At 37.6% G+C, this 15,095-nt stretch overlaps 1 protein-coding gene across 1 annotated transcript; it reads left to right on the top strand.

The window, feature by feature from the left end:
* Positions 1-8,752: 8,752 nt before the first annotated feature.
* Positions 8,753-9,538, top strand: LOC103858768. Its single transcript, XM_009136190.3, has one exon. The coding sequence runs from the start codon at positions 8,853-8,855 to the stop codon at positions 9,345-9,347; it is 495 nt and encodes a 164-aa protein (XP_009134438.1). The 5' UTR covers positions 8,753-8,852; the 3' UTR covers positions 9,348-9,538.
* The last annotated feature ends 5,557 nt before the right edge of the window (positions 9,539-15,095 follow it).

Below are 15,095 nucleotides of genomic sequence, written 5' to 3'. Positions count from 1 at the left end.
CTGTTGGCAACAAAAAAACAACGAAATTAATCAAGTTATGAATTTTGCTTTCCCATCTTCCTTATACAATGAAAATAAAGAAAAATATATTATAATTGGTTTATTACATAAGTCATTCACAGAAAAAAAAACATAAAAACTATCTAAAACAGTTAAATAAATCAAACTAATGTACACAAACCACCTCAAGTTTGACTTCAAGTTTGAATAATATAATAGCCGTTTATTGTAAAAAAACCAAACCAATGAAATCTATATGAATGTGCTGGTAAAACCAATTAAATATTTTTAATATTAACGTGCTGGTAAAACTAATTATCGGTCTTATTTTTTTTACGTGAAACAAATTTAATATCAAAGATGATATTGAAAAATTATTGCATGTGTTGAAAAATATCTATAATTAAGCACTAGTGTTATACTTGCACAGAGAAAAATGACCAGACAGTAGGATGAACATACAAATGTAATAATGTAGATAGTCTGTAAAACATTATAACTTGCACAGAGATAAATGAATGTATTTCACAAAATGATAAATCAATTATAAACAAAGAAAACAAAAGATTCTGAAAACATCATGTTCATCAATTTAAGATTCTGAAAACATCATGTTCATCAATTTAGTAGTATGTAGGTTCAGAGGTGAAGAAGAAAGGACCAGCCCAGTAAAGCTTGAAACTCTTGTCTTCAAGAATACGGTACTTGCTTAGTGACTGTCCTTTTGTAGATAAAAGCTAGAAAAGGTGTTTATTGAAGATAATACTGAAGTTTATTCATGAAGATAACTTGAGTGTTTACAATCTGACTCTACTCTCTTTTATACAAGGTAAAGGAACGATCTAGACTACTGACAGGTGTCGCTGACAGCTATCCATCCTGATCCATAAGTATCTCATATCTGTTCCTTAGCTGCATCGGCTGTGGTGAAGCAACCGTACGTTTTGCCTTGACTGGAGTTGTTACCGTTGCTGGTCCTTGTCTTGTAGCGGCTGGAGCTGAAGCTTTGGGCTTTGCTGATGTGAGGCCCAACGTCTTTGTAGGATGATCATGTAAAGATCCGTTGGGCTTAATACTCCCCCGCAAACTCGAGTTGGGTGGATAGTCAACTCCGAGTTTGTAACGCAGATCAACAAAGTTGTGCAGAGGTAGAGACTTGGTGAAGACGTCAGCTATTTGCTGAGCTGCTGGTATATGGTAAACAATCAAGGACCCATCTGCAACCTTCTCTCTCGCAAAATGGTAATGTGTAGCAAAGTGTTTTGACTTCCTGTGTAACACCGGGTTTGCTGTGAGATGGACAGCTGATAGATTATCACAATAGATCTCTGCTGCATCCAACTGTTGAACTCCTATACTCTTGAGCATCAGACTTATCCAAGCTAGCTCTGCTGCTGTATCAGAAAGAGTGCGATACTCTGCTTCAGTAGAGGACCTTGCTACTGTGTCTTGACGCTTAGCTGACCAAGAGATCAAATTAGAACCCAAGAATGTGCAGAATCCTCCTGTAGATCTTCTCGTATCTTGACATCCACCCCAGTCGCTATCACAATATGCTCTGACTTGCATACCTGTGTTGGATTCAAGCGTGATACCCATCTCCAAAGTGCCTTTGAGATATCTTAGGATTCTCTTCATGAGGTGGAAGTCTGACATTGTTGGTTCATGCATCTTCTGACAAACTAGATTCACCGCAAATTGAATGTCTGGTCTTGTTAGAGTGAGGTATTGTAGTTTGCCCGCTAAGCTTCTGAAGTATCTAGGATTGGTGAAGATCTCATCCTGATGCGGCACTCTGTCTAACTGAAGTGGTAGAGGTGTAGGCATCTGTGAGCAATCCAGCATTCCCGCAGCTTGTAACAAGTCAGTAGCATACTTTGCTTGGTTAAGGAACAAGCCAGTAGCTGTAAATTGAACTTGTATACCAAGAAAGTAGCTGAGTGACCCCATATCCTTCATCCTGAACTGCTTGCGAAGTGCATGCATCAGCTGATCAATCAGGCTCTTGTTGCTTCCTGTCAAGAGCATATCATCTACATATAACAGAAGGTACATCACATCTTCTCCTTTCTGATATACAAATAGCGACGGATCTCCTGAGTTGCACACAAAGCCAAATTCAAGTAGATATGAACTGAATTTGTCAAACCAAGCTCTAGGTGCTTGTTTTAGTCCATAGATTGCTTTGTGAAGAAGACAGACATACTCTGGATAATCTTTATTTTCAAAACCAGGAGGCTGCTTCATGTATACAGTTTCAGTCAAATCTCCATGTAGGAAGGCATTCTTTACATCTAGTTGCTTGATATCCCATCTTTTGATAACAGCTAGATGAAGGACCAATCTCACAGTCGCCGTTCTGACAACTGGACTATATGTTTCCAAGAAGTCTACTCCCTCTTCTTGTTCATTTCCTTTAGCCACTACTCTTGATCTTAGTTTATCTAAAGTACCATCTGCTTTCAATTTCACCTTGTGTACCCATCTGCAGCCTATTGGCTTAACATCCAATGGTGGTGGAACTAAACTCCAGGTCCTTGTCTCTTCACATGTCTCCATTTCTTCTCCCATAGCTCCATTCCATCCAGGATGACTGAGAGCCTCAGCTATTGTTCCTGGCAGTTGTGGTAACCCTTTCACTGTTATTAGCGCATATCTTGGATTTGGTTTCATAACTCCCGCTTTTGCTCTTGTAGTCATGCGATGAGCATTGGCTGGAGCTGGAACTTGAAGTTGCGGTTCAACAGGAGAATGAGCTTGATCAGAATCTGTTTCTGAAGACGAACCACTAGAGGAAGGGTCTGTGTTTGCTGCCGGAGGCGGAGATGGAGCAGCTGGAGAAGGTTGAGAGACCGGTACTAGAACTGTTCTTCCAACATCTTCATTTGAAAGGTGTGTTTCTTCGGGCTTGTCTTGGTTAAAAACCTCTCCATGCTGTAGACGCCATGCTGATAACAATGGCGTTGTGGCCACAGGTAGCAGGTGTTTGTAGATGTCTTTGTAAGGTAGCCTTTCTTCATCAAACAAAACGTGTCTATTAATATAGATGCGACCAGTGGGAGGATGATAACATCTATAACCCTTGTATTTCTCATTGTATCCAAGGAACACACACACAAGTGACTTTGGATCAAACTTGTTCTGAGAGTAAGGCCTGAGATACGGGTAGCAAGCGCATCCAAATACCCGAAGAGCTGTATAGACTGGTGGTTTACCATTGATAAGCTCAAACGGACTAGTCATCTTGTCGTTTACAGTCGAAGGAAGAAGGTTACTGAGAAATACTGATGTGAAGAAAGCTTCAACCCAGAGATCTTGCGGCAAGTGACTCTGGTAAAGCATTGACAGTCCAAGTTCTGTAATATAACGATGCCTTCTCTCTGCAATGCCGTTCTGCTCCGGTGTGTGTGGACACGAGACAAAATGTTTAATGCCAGTAGAAGCAAAATGTTGTATCAGATTCTTGTTGATGAATTCACCACCCCCATCTGACTGAAAAACACTGATTTTCTGATTATATTGAGTTTCCACTTGTTGTTGAAAGACTTTGAAGACTGAGAAGACATCTGATTTTAATTTAAGTGGATAGAACCAGCAGAATCTTGAATAATTGTCGATGAATACAACATAAAAACGAAACCCCTGACCAGAAACAACAGGTGCAGGTCCCCATACATCACAATGTATTCTCTCAAGAATTCTACTTGCTCGAAAATCAGAACTAGAAAAGGGTAGTTTGCATGTCTTGCCCACTTGACACGCCTCACACATTGACTTCTCAGTCTTATTGAAAGTAATGGCATTTATTGCAGAAAGATGCTTCAAAACTTGATCATTTGGATGCCCCAACCTCAGATGCTAGACTCTATCACTCGCCAACTGCTGTCTTGAGGAATAAAACGCCACAAACTGAGGAACATCCAATCTATATAGCCCTTTAACTTTGTTGCCCTGGCTGAGGACCCTGCTTGTTGCTTTGTCCTTGACATATACATTAGTAGCATCAAACGTAAATTCACAGGGATAGTCATCAGTAAGCTTAGAGACTGATAACAAAGACTTTGTTATATCAGGACATATCAAGACTTCAGACAGTGGTAAAGTACCTGAGGCAGTTTGAATCGAAGCAGAGCCCATACGAGTGATAGGAAGGAAGTCCCCATTACCAACTATCACTTGATCAGTGCCATCATACTCATGTGCCACATCAAGATGCTGAACCGAGTTGGTGACATGATGAGAAGCTCCGCTGTCTGGATACCACTCTGCTCCCATAGAGCTCGCATTGTGTTGGCCAGGTGCTGTCATCATCATGTTGGCTTGTGGAGGCTCATTGACTGCAAAGTGTTGATCAAAGCGCTTGTAGCATTTGTAAGCAGGATGGCCATATTTGCCACAAATCTGGCATGCGGGACGTTGATTATCGTTCTGACGATGAGCGCTTTGACCAAACTGTTGAGGGAAACCTCTTCCTTGAGTTGAGTAGGATCCTCTGCCACGATATCCTCCTCTGTACTGGCCTCGTCCTCGACCTGAGTAACCACCTCTGTTGGTGTATAACACTTGATGAGAGTTCACATCAGTCGTAGCTTCATAAGCTTTAAGCTTGTCGTCAAAACCAGTAAGCTTGTACACAACGTCTTCAAAACAGGGTGGGGGTTGAGCATCCATGGAGTGTTCGATGACTGTACCCACTGCCTCATACTCTTTTCCTAATCCATTCAGAACTCCATAGATCTTTTCCTGTTCTGAGATAGGAGCACCAATAGAGTCTAACTGATCACAAAGCGACTTAATTTCAGACAAGTAAACAGCCATTGTCTTGTTTCCCTTGACCATTGTTTGAACACGTCTTTGTAAATCAAACTTCCTAGTTGCGGAGACTCTATTGTACTTCTTAGCTAAAGCCATCCATACCTCATGAGATGAATGCAAGCCATAGACTGATTTGAGAGCATCTTCAGTAAGCGTACCATAGATCCAGGCGAGAATAAGCTGATCTTTCTGCGTCCATCTGAGAAACTCTGGGTTCGCAGCTTCTGTGACCAGATCTCCATCTCGAACGGAGACTGTTGGTGGAGGACGTAGCTGAGCTCCGGTGACATACCCAAGAAGCATCTGGCTGGAAAGAAACTGTTCGAACTGAAGCTTCCATAGCAAATAGTTTCCTTCTTTGAGCTTCAAGGTGACCACATGAGTAAGCGTGAGGGACGTAACTGAAACAGGATCTGGATCTCCTTCCATGGCGTTGATACCATGTAGATAAAAGCTAGAAAAGGTGTTTATTGAAGATAATACTGAAGTTTATTCATGAAGATAACTTGAGTGTTTACAATCTGACTCTACTCTCTTTTATACAAGGTAAAGGAACGATCTAGACTACTGACAGGTGTCGCTGACAGCTATCCATCCTGATCCATAAGTATCTCATATCTGTTCCTTAGCTGCATCGGCTGTGGTGAAGCAACCGTACGTTTTGCCTTGACTGGAGTTGTTACCGTTGCTGGTCCTTGTCTTGTAGCGGCTGGAGCTGAAGCTTTGGGCTTTGCTGATGTGAGGCCCAACGTCTTTGTAGGATGATTATGTAAATATCTGTTGGGCTTAATAGTTTTAATTATATGTTGGATTGGAGAAAAAGCAAGTGAATTTTTGAAAACTAGTTTCATGGGGTTTTATATAGGCTAATGGCGTTGACAATAAAGGGTAACTTTCTAATTAATTAGGGTTTAGGGTTGACATGACGACAACTTGTGATATGAACGTGTATGCACGGCATACAATATATAGTGTTATAATGTTTCGACGTGATAGGCATAAAATGGTGTGTGGGAATGGGATTTACCACTTCCAAGTTCCAAAAGTGATATAAGTTAAGCATTCATTACATATATTTAATATATTTTTATAGAATATACATGTGATATATTCTACAAGTAATTGTTTTCTCTGTGAACCAAAAATATTGTTTTTCTTTCATCATATAAATAATTTTCATTCTAATATTTAGGTTTTATCTTTTTTATTCATTCATGGTCGACAGACGCCACTTTACTTATCACTAGGTTAAGATCCGCGTTTTGCACGGGATGAATGTTATATATATAAATTATTTTATATAATTTAATAGTTTAAGTAATTTATAATATTTTTAAAAATTAAGTTGTCAATATTTTTTCAAATTTTTTATCAAATAAAAATTGTTCAAAGTACTTTCAAAATTAAGATATTTATGTATTTTCTTATGACATATACTTTAATTTAAAATGATATATATATATATATTTAAAATGATATATATATTTATTTTTAATACTTATTAAATGAGACTTTCAACTTATATGATTTTTTAATTATTTGTATCATGTCATAACAAAAATTTTAAACCATAGATCACAAAATTTGAATGTGAAACGTTTAAAGGTTTTAGTAATTTATACTCGTTTTTAAAAATTTAAAATATAATATATAAAGAAAACTTTTAATTTTTATTAAATGGTTACTATGGTTGTTTAATTTATTTTAATAGTTTAAAATTAAACAAATATAATATAAGACACACTTATTTTTATCAAATCTTTATTATTTAAAATCATTAATTGTCATATATACTTTAGCCATATTAGGTAATTCCGTAATTTTATTTATGGAAATAATGAAACATATTAATAATGTATTTAAGGTTAGTTTAATAAAAAGTTTATCATATATTTAAATTGACCAACCTATTTTTCTAAGAATTCTAAGAATTATTCTAGTAATGACATGTGAATACAAAAAAATATTGTAATGCTTCTCAAATAATATATAGGGGATAATAAGCTATACTGTGTACGACAGTGATTTCAAACCCAGACCCTTACATTTTTTTTGCGGAGGCGAGTGTATGCACAGCACGGGTTCTAGGAAACTCTTCTAAGGTTAGAGTGAATCGGAACCTTCTCTTCTCTTGTTCGTCTACTGCTTCAAAGACGGTGAAGATTACAAGTTTTGAAGAGTTCATAGGGCGTCAGCTATTCGAAAGCGACATTGGAAGTTCTGGTAACCAAGGAAACAAGGTGAGTCCCACTTTCTCGTCGTTCTCATCAATAGTTGACATTGAAGGATTATTGCAATGTTTAACAGAATGCGTCGGAAGCTAGTTATGTAACATTTAAATTAGGTAATTTTGTTCAAATCGATTACAAACCTATACTTAATTCTCGTTTTCAGGTTGGATTATTATTTCTTTTTTTTTAAACTATAAAACAACAATAGTTATGATGCTAATGCTCTTTTATGCTTAGTCTTGAAAAAAATTCTTTAGGGTTTTGCTTGGCTTCCCACAAGTAGTCAAGTGTTTCGTAGGAATCCATTAGATATGTTGTATCGCATTCTCTACTCAATAGCGGTAGGCAAGATAGAGGACATGTTTGTTTTTTTGTCTGAGATCTACCAGATTCAAACATCACATCCCCCAGTGGTTTCATAATGTTGCAAAATCAGTACTGAGTATATAATCTTGGAGTTTAAATAACTAAACTTAATTTTAAATAAATAGTTTCACTAATAGCACATCTAATCCTTGACTACTCACTCAACTATAAGATATTCCAATTGATTGGAATAGAGTAGTTGGGATGAGTGGAAACCTTGATGATTTCAACATTTTATTGTCTTCTTTCTATTTTCACGTTTGCGTTTTGATTTCATGAAGTTGGTTTTGAATCTTTGGAGACTAAAAACGATTTAGTAAGAATTATAATATTGTTTTATGAATTTGAGAATCTATATTTGTATAAATTAACATTTAAAATTTTGGGTACTCAAAGCCAATATTTCACCTTGCTATATATCCGTAACCGATTCTATAGGATCCAACTCCCTTTGAACACTTGGGAAAGATGTATCTCACGACTTCTTCTCCCTCCTCTTTCCTTTGAAACCTTTCCACTCAAAGATCTCAAAAAGTCGCTGACAAACATAATTAAGGAACGGAAGTACATAACTCGGTTGGTTCCATTGCATGAAAGTGGGAGGTCCTCCTCAAGTTTCATGAACATATGTGTAAACAACCAAGGAACACAAGTAAACACTTTAAGATGTTTGATGTAGTTAACTCATAAACAGTCTAACAGACTCATGTACAAGAGCAATCTTACACGCTACAAGAGGAGAGACAGTTATAGCGTTACACCACAATACCTGCATGAACCCAACAACACAATTAAATGCTAGAGAGAACAATATAAATCAAGAAAAGGTCAGATTGTAATCTGTTGTAGCCTCTTTTATTCAAAAACAAAAGGGCTATCTTTTCTTCTAAATCTGTTGGGCCTACGTATAAAAAGGTAATTTGTTATGAGGTTTGTGAGGATTAGTAGTTAACTATAACTCATTAACACTGTGTATATGATTTAGTTTCTTCTTTATGTTAATTTTGTGAGTATTAGTTAATTAATAACTCATTAACAATGTGTATATGATTTAGTTTCTTTATGTCAATTGAGCTTCTGCATACTGAATTTTAGAGTTTGATGATCATGTTTAAAGAAAAAAATAAAAAATCTTTTTTACATATTTTCTGAAAATGTCTTACTTTCTTACATATATTTTCACGAAACAATAATAATTTGATCAAGTCATGTGCAATTTTGTTTTGTCTTTTCCTGATAAAGAGGTCTTATTTGCAAATGATATCAACGTTATCCAGTACCAGTAGAGAGATAACTACTCTCATCACCAAATCCAACACATGGTCACGTGTATCCAGTTGTCTCCTTAAAACGACATCGTTCTCTTCCGAACAGAAAGATATTTTCAACAATCGCAAAAGTCTCCCCGAACGAAAAATCAAATCTTTCGTGAACCCAAAAATGTCACGTCTCCCGATCCTAATCGCCGCCTTCCTCCTCATCTTCCTCGCCGCCGCCACCGCAGAATCAGACTCCCCGACGGCGTACTCCCTCCTCCAGAGCTACAACTTCCCCGTCGGAATCCTCCCAAAAGGAGTCGTCGCTTACGATCTCGACACGTCGACAGGCAAGTTCCACGCCTACTTCAACGGCTCGTGCAGCTTCTCCCTCGTGGGCTCTTACCAGTTGAACTACAAATCGACGATCAGCGGCTACATCTCCGAGAACAAGCTCACGAAGCTGAGCGGCATCAAGGTGAAAGTCCTCTTCTTGTGGCTCAACATCGTCGAGGTCGTTAGGAGCGGAGAGGAGATGGCGTTTTCCGTTGGGATCACGTCGGCGAATTTCGATATCGAGGAGTTTCTGGAGTCGCCTCAGTGTGGGTGTGGGTTTGAGTGTGAGGAATTGAGTTCCGACAAGTTTGATAGAAGCTTCCCTTTTGTGTCTTCGTCATGAAAAGATTGAGTCTTTAGTTGTCTGAATCGAATCTGTTGTCCAATAAGATATGTTCTTGCCTTTGGTTGAGGAGTTAAAAACTTATATTTATGGGATCCAAAGTTGTGTAATGGACATTGTGAAGTGACAAATCAGTGAATTTTGGATGATTTATTATCTGAAATGGTGAATGTTGCATGAAATTTGATGTCTTTTGGTTTGCTCTCTTTGCTTTTGTGTTCCTTTTGGTTTTCTTCTTTGGTGATCTGGTCTGAATGAGTTGAGAGGTATAGTTAAGCTGCTGTTTTCTTTTACTTTTTGGAGTGGTATCAGTCTAGTTTATGTGATTGGTTTGAATGGATTTGGTGGAAAAATAATTTACTTGTAGGTATTTGATATTTAAGTTACTGATTGGGGATGATGAACTCTTCTATTTGAGGATGAACAAGGACATGTTTCTTCAGAGACTAACTCTGGTTTCTTCACTTCACACCATTGTGTTGAGGATCAGTGTGTTATATACTTCATTACCATTGAGTTAACTGTATCAGTGCGTTACCACGTCACACCTATTTGTACACACTAATTCGATTACATGTTAAACTGATGGTCACAATTCACAATTTTATGGAGACTTTATATAGCTTCTTCTTGTTCTTCTTCATGTGGCTTTTGAGGGGAAAAGGTTTTTCTAGTTGATGGGAGATCTCAACTGAACCGGCCACGGGTCGAAAAAGTCAGTTTCAGTTTCCGGGTCTTTGGTGCTTGAACCCAATCCTCCTAAATTGTTACTAACCATACAGGTTCTTGCAGTTTTGGTGTCGAGGTCAACGTTTCCCCAAAAAAAATCTTGAGCATGATTAATCCGGGCTCTTGATTTGAGGTTTTTAACTCATCATTTGACACTTTTGTATTTTTTTACACTTTTCGGAATCGGTTCTTATATCTTTTATTTTTTTATTTTTTTTTTACGTCGATATTTCTTATTTAAGAGACGGTTCTTAGTTTTTCTTAGTTAAAAGCTAAGAATTTCATCCTAAAAACCTAGGTTAATCATGTCTAAAGATCACAATTAAAGATATTCACCAAAATCTCTTATTAATTATATTAATATTTTTTTATTGGCATTAAGAAAAATATATTGAGGCCAATGCTTCTGGAAAGACAATAAATTGAATGTGCCAAATAATTAATACATCTAAAAACCGGTAGTGTGAGGCTAACTTTGGAAGTTATAGACAATTTCGTAAGAAAATTTAACAATTCACAAAGATGATTTGGCGTCCAATTCTTAGAGATTTAGATATTCAAAGCCAATGTTTCACTTTGTTATGTCCAAAACGGGTTCTGTCTCGAGTTCTTGAGAGTCGAAATGAATGGCCTTAGATAGAAGAAAATGTTTTGAAATTAACTGGAAATGGTTCTTGATGACGTAAAAAATAACATATTTGTATGTTTTCTCCTGCGTCCGTGCCGTCGCCGGAGCACTCTTTATGCAGCAATTTAATTTCTCTCCGCCTTGTTTCCGAAGTGTCATCAACGGACGCCTTGTCGAAGCTCTGATACCGCAACTGACTTTCTCGGTGTTCGGTTTTGGAGTGAAGACGCGCCGTTTGGAGAGCCTCGGAGGAGACGGAGTTTTTGTTGGTTCGAATTGTGTTTCTCCGGGCGATGGAGGCTTCTCTAGATTCATCGACGCCGGTCTGTCTGCGGGGGGTGGAGGCTATCTCAGATCCACCGACGCCGCTCTAGCTTCCGGGAAGCGAGGCTTCTTCAGCTCCTTCTTTACCGGCTTATGAATAACGGAGTGAGGAGGCTCACAAAGATCTTCGCCGTCGTGTTGAAGCCCTAATTTTCTGGGATGTGGTTACTGGTTTCGTGTAGTTCGAGTCTGAGTTCGTGGGTCGTCGAGGACGAGATGCCTGGCGACGGCGACGATAGTCAAGACGAGAGAGCGGTGGTTCGCGGCGCGCCTATCTAGGGTTTTTGGTGATTCAGAGTCGGATGGAGATCTCGTTAGAACGACGATCTCTCTGGCGTGAAGACAGAGCGGCCGTGAAGAGCTATGGTGACGCGGAGGCTCTGCAGTATCGGAGCTCCGGTGAAAAGTGGGTGTCGGTGGCTGGTTTCGGCGGTTGTGCGGTGAGGCGGAGATCGAGTTGAGGCGGACGACGCGTGGCGTGCAGACTCTCCAGATGTTTACACGTGTCCAGCCTGTCTCCTTGGTGGGCCTCTAGCGCAAACCGTCCGATAGCGTGTATTTGGGTCTGTTGGGCCGGTTTTTTCATTTTGGGCCTCGGCCTTTGTTGTAAGTTGCCCCTCGTGCTAGTGGGCTTTTTGTTTGTGAGCTTTGGCCGTGGGCTTGGCCCTTTTAATCAATAAAAACAATTTGGGAAAAAAAAAAAGGAAAAGCTCACGGATTACTAGTAGTAACCAATAATACCTTATACAAAGAAAAAAAAAACACAATTTGTTTGTTTTCCACCGTGAATCTTTGACTAAATAAGGGAGTTACGTTGGAGGCAACGTATTCTTTAGGTCATTATCAAAACGAATAATGCAAGCAACTAAATAACGAATGAAAGTCATCTCTAGCAAAATAGCAATGGCTGATCATATTGTGAATATACCAATAGAAGCGATTATTGGAATAAATTTAATTCTATAATAAAATTATTCTATTGTAGAGAAAAAATAGAATTAGTTTGGTGATGCTGTAAAAGATGATTCGATATTCACGATCGCTATCATATCCAAGTTTTATGATGGCCAAATTTGAGTATTTTGTGGATCTTCTAGTATAGTTTTAGAGGTTTTCTAAGAACAATAATTGAGCTTCTGCTTGCACCGATTGATCAATATGAGAGGTTAATTGACAATGTGGCTTATCCAGATTAAACGTGGTAAATTTGGTATCCAACAATATATGCATTTAATCATTCAGTAACAAAAGAAATCCTAAAAACTAGACATAATACAAGAACTATATTTTCCAAAATAAATTATGTGAGATATAGCTCTATCAAGAGTTCAAAGGTGCTAGAAGCCTTCCTGAGTTTAAAAGCTGCTAGAAGCCTTCCTGGATAAACAATGAAGTTTGATTAGATAACGTAGGTTTCACAGACATGCATAGTTAATATTAGATCGTTTTATTATCTATGTGGTTTAAAATCTTTTGAGTCAAAAACCTTGTAATTATGTTATGGTAAATTATAAGTTGACGTTGAGCCAAAAAAGGTGCTAGCAGCCTTGAACTCTGACTCTGCCATTGCCAGAATTCTTTTTTTCGTTTGTATTCTTAAATAACCCAATATACATGGAAACGTTGGATATTAGGTAGTTATGCATATTTTTTATTAATTGGCGAACCGTGTCGTCGGAGTGGTGCTAAAGTCGGTTATGTCCTTCGTATTACATGAGCAGTATAGGGTTAGTAGGTGCAGAGTGAAACAGGGAAGTGTCGCAACATCAAGTGACAGGGAAGATGTGTCAGACTGAACGAAGTTGACTTTTGCCACATTCTTATGGTGTAAAATTGGTTTCACATTTGTGGTGGTAAGAAAAGCAACGTATGTGGCCATGAAGAATCGAGATATTTTGTTTCATCTTGTGGTGTTAAGTACATAAACTTTTGTGGCATAATACAAGTTGACCGAAATTAATTAGTTTGCAAAGACATCTAATCGGAATATTTATTCGATAATGATTTATTACATCTGTATTTATAATTTTCTATCCGGTTTCAAACGTTCTACCAGTAACATAAATTTTCTCATATTACATTGCAGTGCCACAGTTAAGATAATATAATTCAACTCCAAAGATTTTTATAAAACTAATGTTTTAGGCTGGTAACGATTACAGCAATAACGAGCACGAAGAAACAAGTCATAAAAATAAAAATAAAATAGCGTAGGAGGGAATCGCCGTGGTCACAATGAATATGAGGTTTGACCACTTCAGGATGGAGTGTGTTTGACACGATTTCTACATCCGTATGTTGGGGGTGGTTTGTGTGGTTTGTAATAGTAGTTTGTAGACTGCTGATTTCAGATCTGAGGAGACGTATTTCATCACGAGCTTCTAATAAACTCCGGTGTTGCCATCCATAAGGGTCATCTATATCAGCCCAAACCAAAAACACATGAGCTTTGCAGCGATAGAAGTATCTGCCAGGGTTGTCGTCGGTCCACGCCTTAGTCAACGATGTCCGCCTTCTGCAGTGACAAAAAGGGCCTTCCTTCGGTAAAGCCGCACGATTGGTCGCCGATGAGCTATGGCTGGAAGACATATCTCTATTGGATTTGTTGTGGAAATTGGAATTGGTGAATGTGTGAGTTAAAGGGAAGAGGTGTTATATAAATCATAAAGAGTATAAGCAATGAGAACCGAACAAATTTTTTATAGATATCACCGCAGTTGCGACACGTGCAACATATCTTCACCGGCGGCAAACATCATATCCGGTATGGGAGGCACTGCATCTGTAACTCGATCTTCTGGAAGATCGACGAGGCGACATGAGACCATTTCTGAAAAAAACTGCAGGGGTTCTGGAGAAAAATGAACAGTCTTACGGAGGTTATGAAAATGTTTGAGGGTTTCGTAGAAGTTGTGAGAAGATATTTGAAAATTAAATATTAAATAGAGTTATTTTTTGGGTTTTGTAAATGTAACTGAGAACATTATTACGAACAGAAGCGTGCTTGACTAAACCGACAACATGTCAATCTAACTGACCGATATGCAGCAATAGGGATAACAATGGTATTTTTATTTTCCCGGTTCATTCAAAAGTCGAAATGTCTACTTACCTAAATAACTGGCATATGATAATCATCTAGTGCAATTACTCTTCTTTTTATTTCAATGCATGATACTGTAAAGTTATATACCTAACATACTTTATAAGGTTACATATTAGAACAGAGGCAGGTTTAGTTTTGCCAGATTTTGTTATCTTAGTATCGCAAACTATATACAAATCAAAAAAAAAAAAAAAAAAAAAAAAAAAAAAAAAAAAAACTATATACAAATCACAAGGTTAAGGATCATCCAATGTTTACTCTATAAACATGTGCGAAAACTTATATTTGAAGTATAAGGAGTAAATAAATAAAAATGTGTGTTCCTATATATGTTGCTGAACTATTAGAGTTAGAGTTTAACATCCGAATCACGTATTCACATTATCACACACAAATTCTGTATATATAAAATGATTGGATACGAATTAACAAACAACCTATCTCCTAAGAATAAAATAACATGCAGCAAAAGAGAAGACTCAATTATATGTCTATTTTATAGTCAAGTAAAAGAAAATTCAATGTTGATAGATTCGTTGTACCAAGTTGCCTCTCTCAATAAGTCGTTCTCAAGAAGTCTCTGCGCCTTTGAGCATAATTGACTCTTCAAAGAAAGACAGGGACACGTCTTATGTTTCTTCGACCTTTTGAATTCTTCAACTTCACATACCGGCAAATACTTATTTTTCTTTTATTCATAAAAAATCAATAAAATCGAAACTCCAGAGCCGTCTGATAAAAAAAAGATTGCATAAATTATCAGATCTAGCAATTTTCTCGTAAATATATACCTATTTTTAGGCTGAAGTTACAGAATTTGTGTGTGATAATGTGAATACGTGATTCGGATGTTAAACTCTAACTCTAATAGTTCAGCAACATATATAGGAACACACATTTTTAAATATGATATTGTCAACATATATATATATTCCAATTAAAGTATATTTTGATATAAGGA

Source organism: Brassica rapa, chromosome A03 (genome assembly GCF_000309985.2).
Source record: "Brassica rapa cultivar Chiifu-401-42 chromosome A03, CAAS_Brap_v3.01, whole genome shotgun sequence".
Taxonomy (NCBI): domain Eukaryota; kingdom Viridiplantae; phylum Streptophyta; class Magnoliopsida; order Brassicales; family Brassicaceae; genus Brassica; species Brassica rapa.
This window is presented reverse-complemented; position numbering and strand designations above follow the sequence as displayed.

Bases quoted from the DNA above. Each gene is read 5' to 3' on its own strand.
- LOC103858768 (XM_009136190.3), top strand. From the start codon at position 8,853: ATGTCACGTCTCCCGATCCTAATCGCCGCCTTCCTCCTCATCTTCCTC.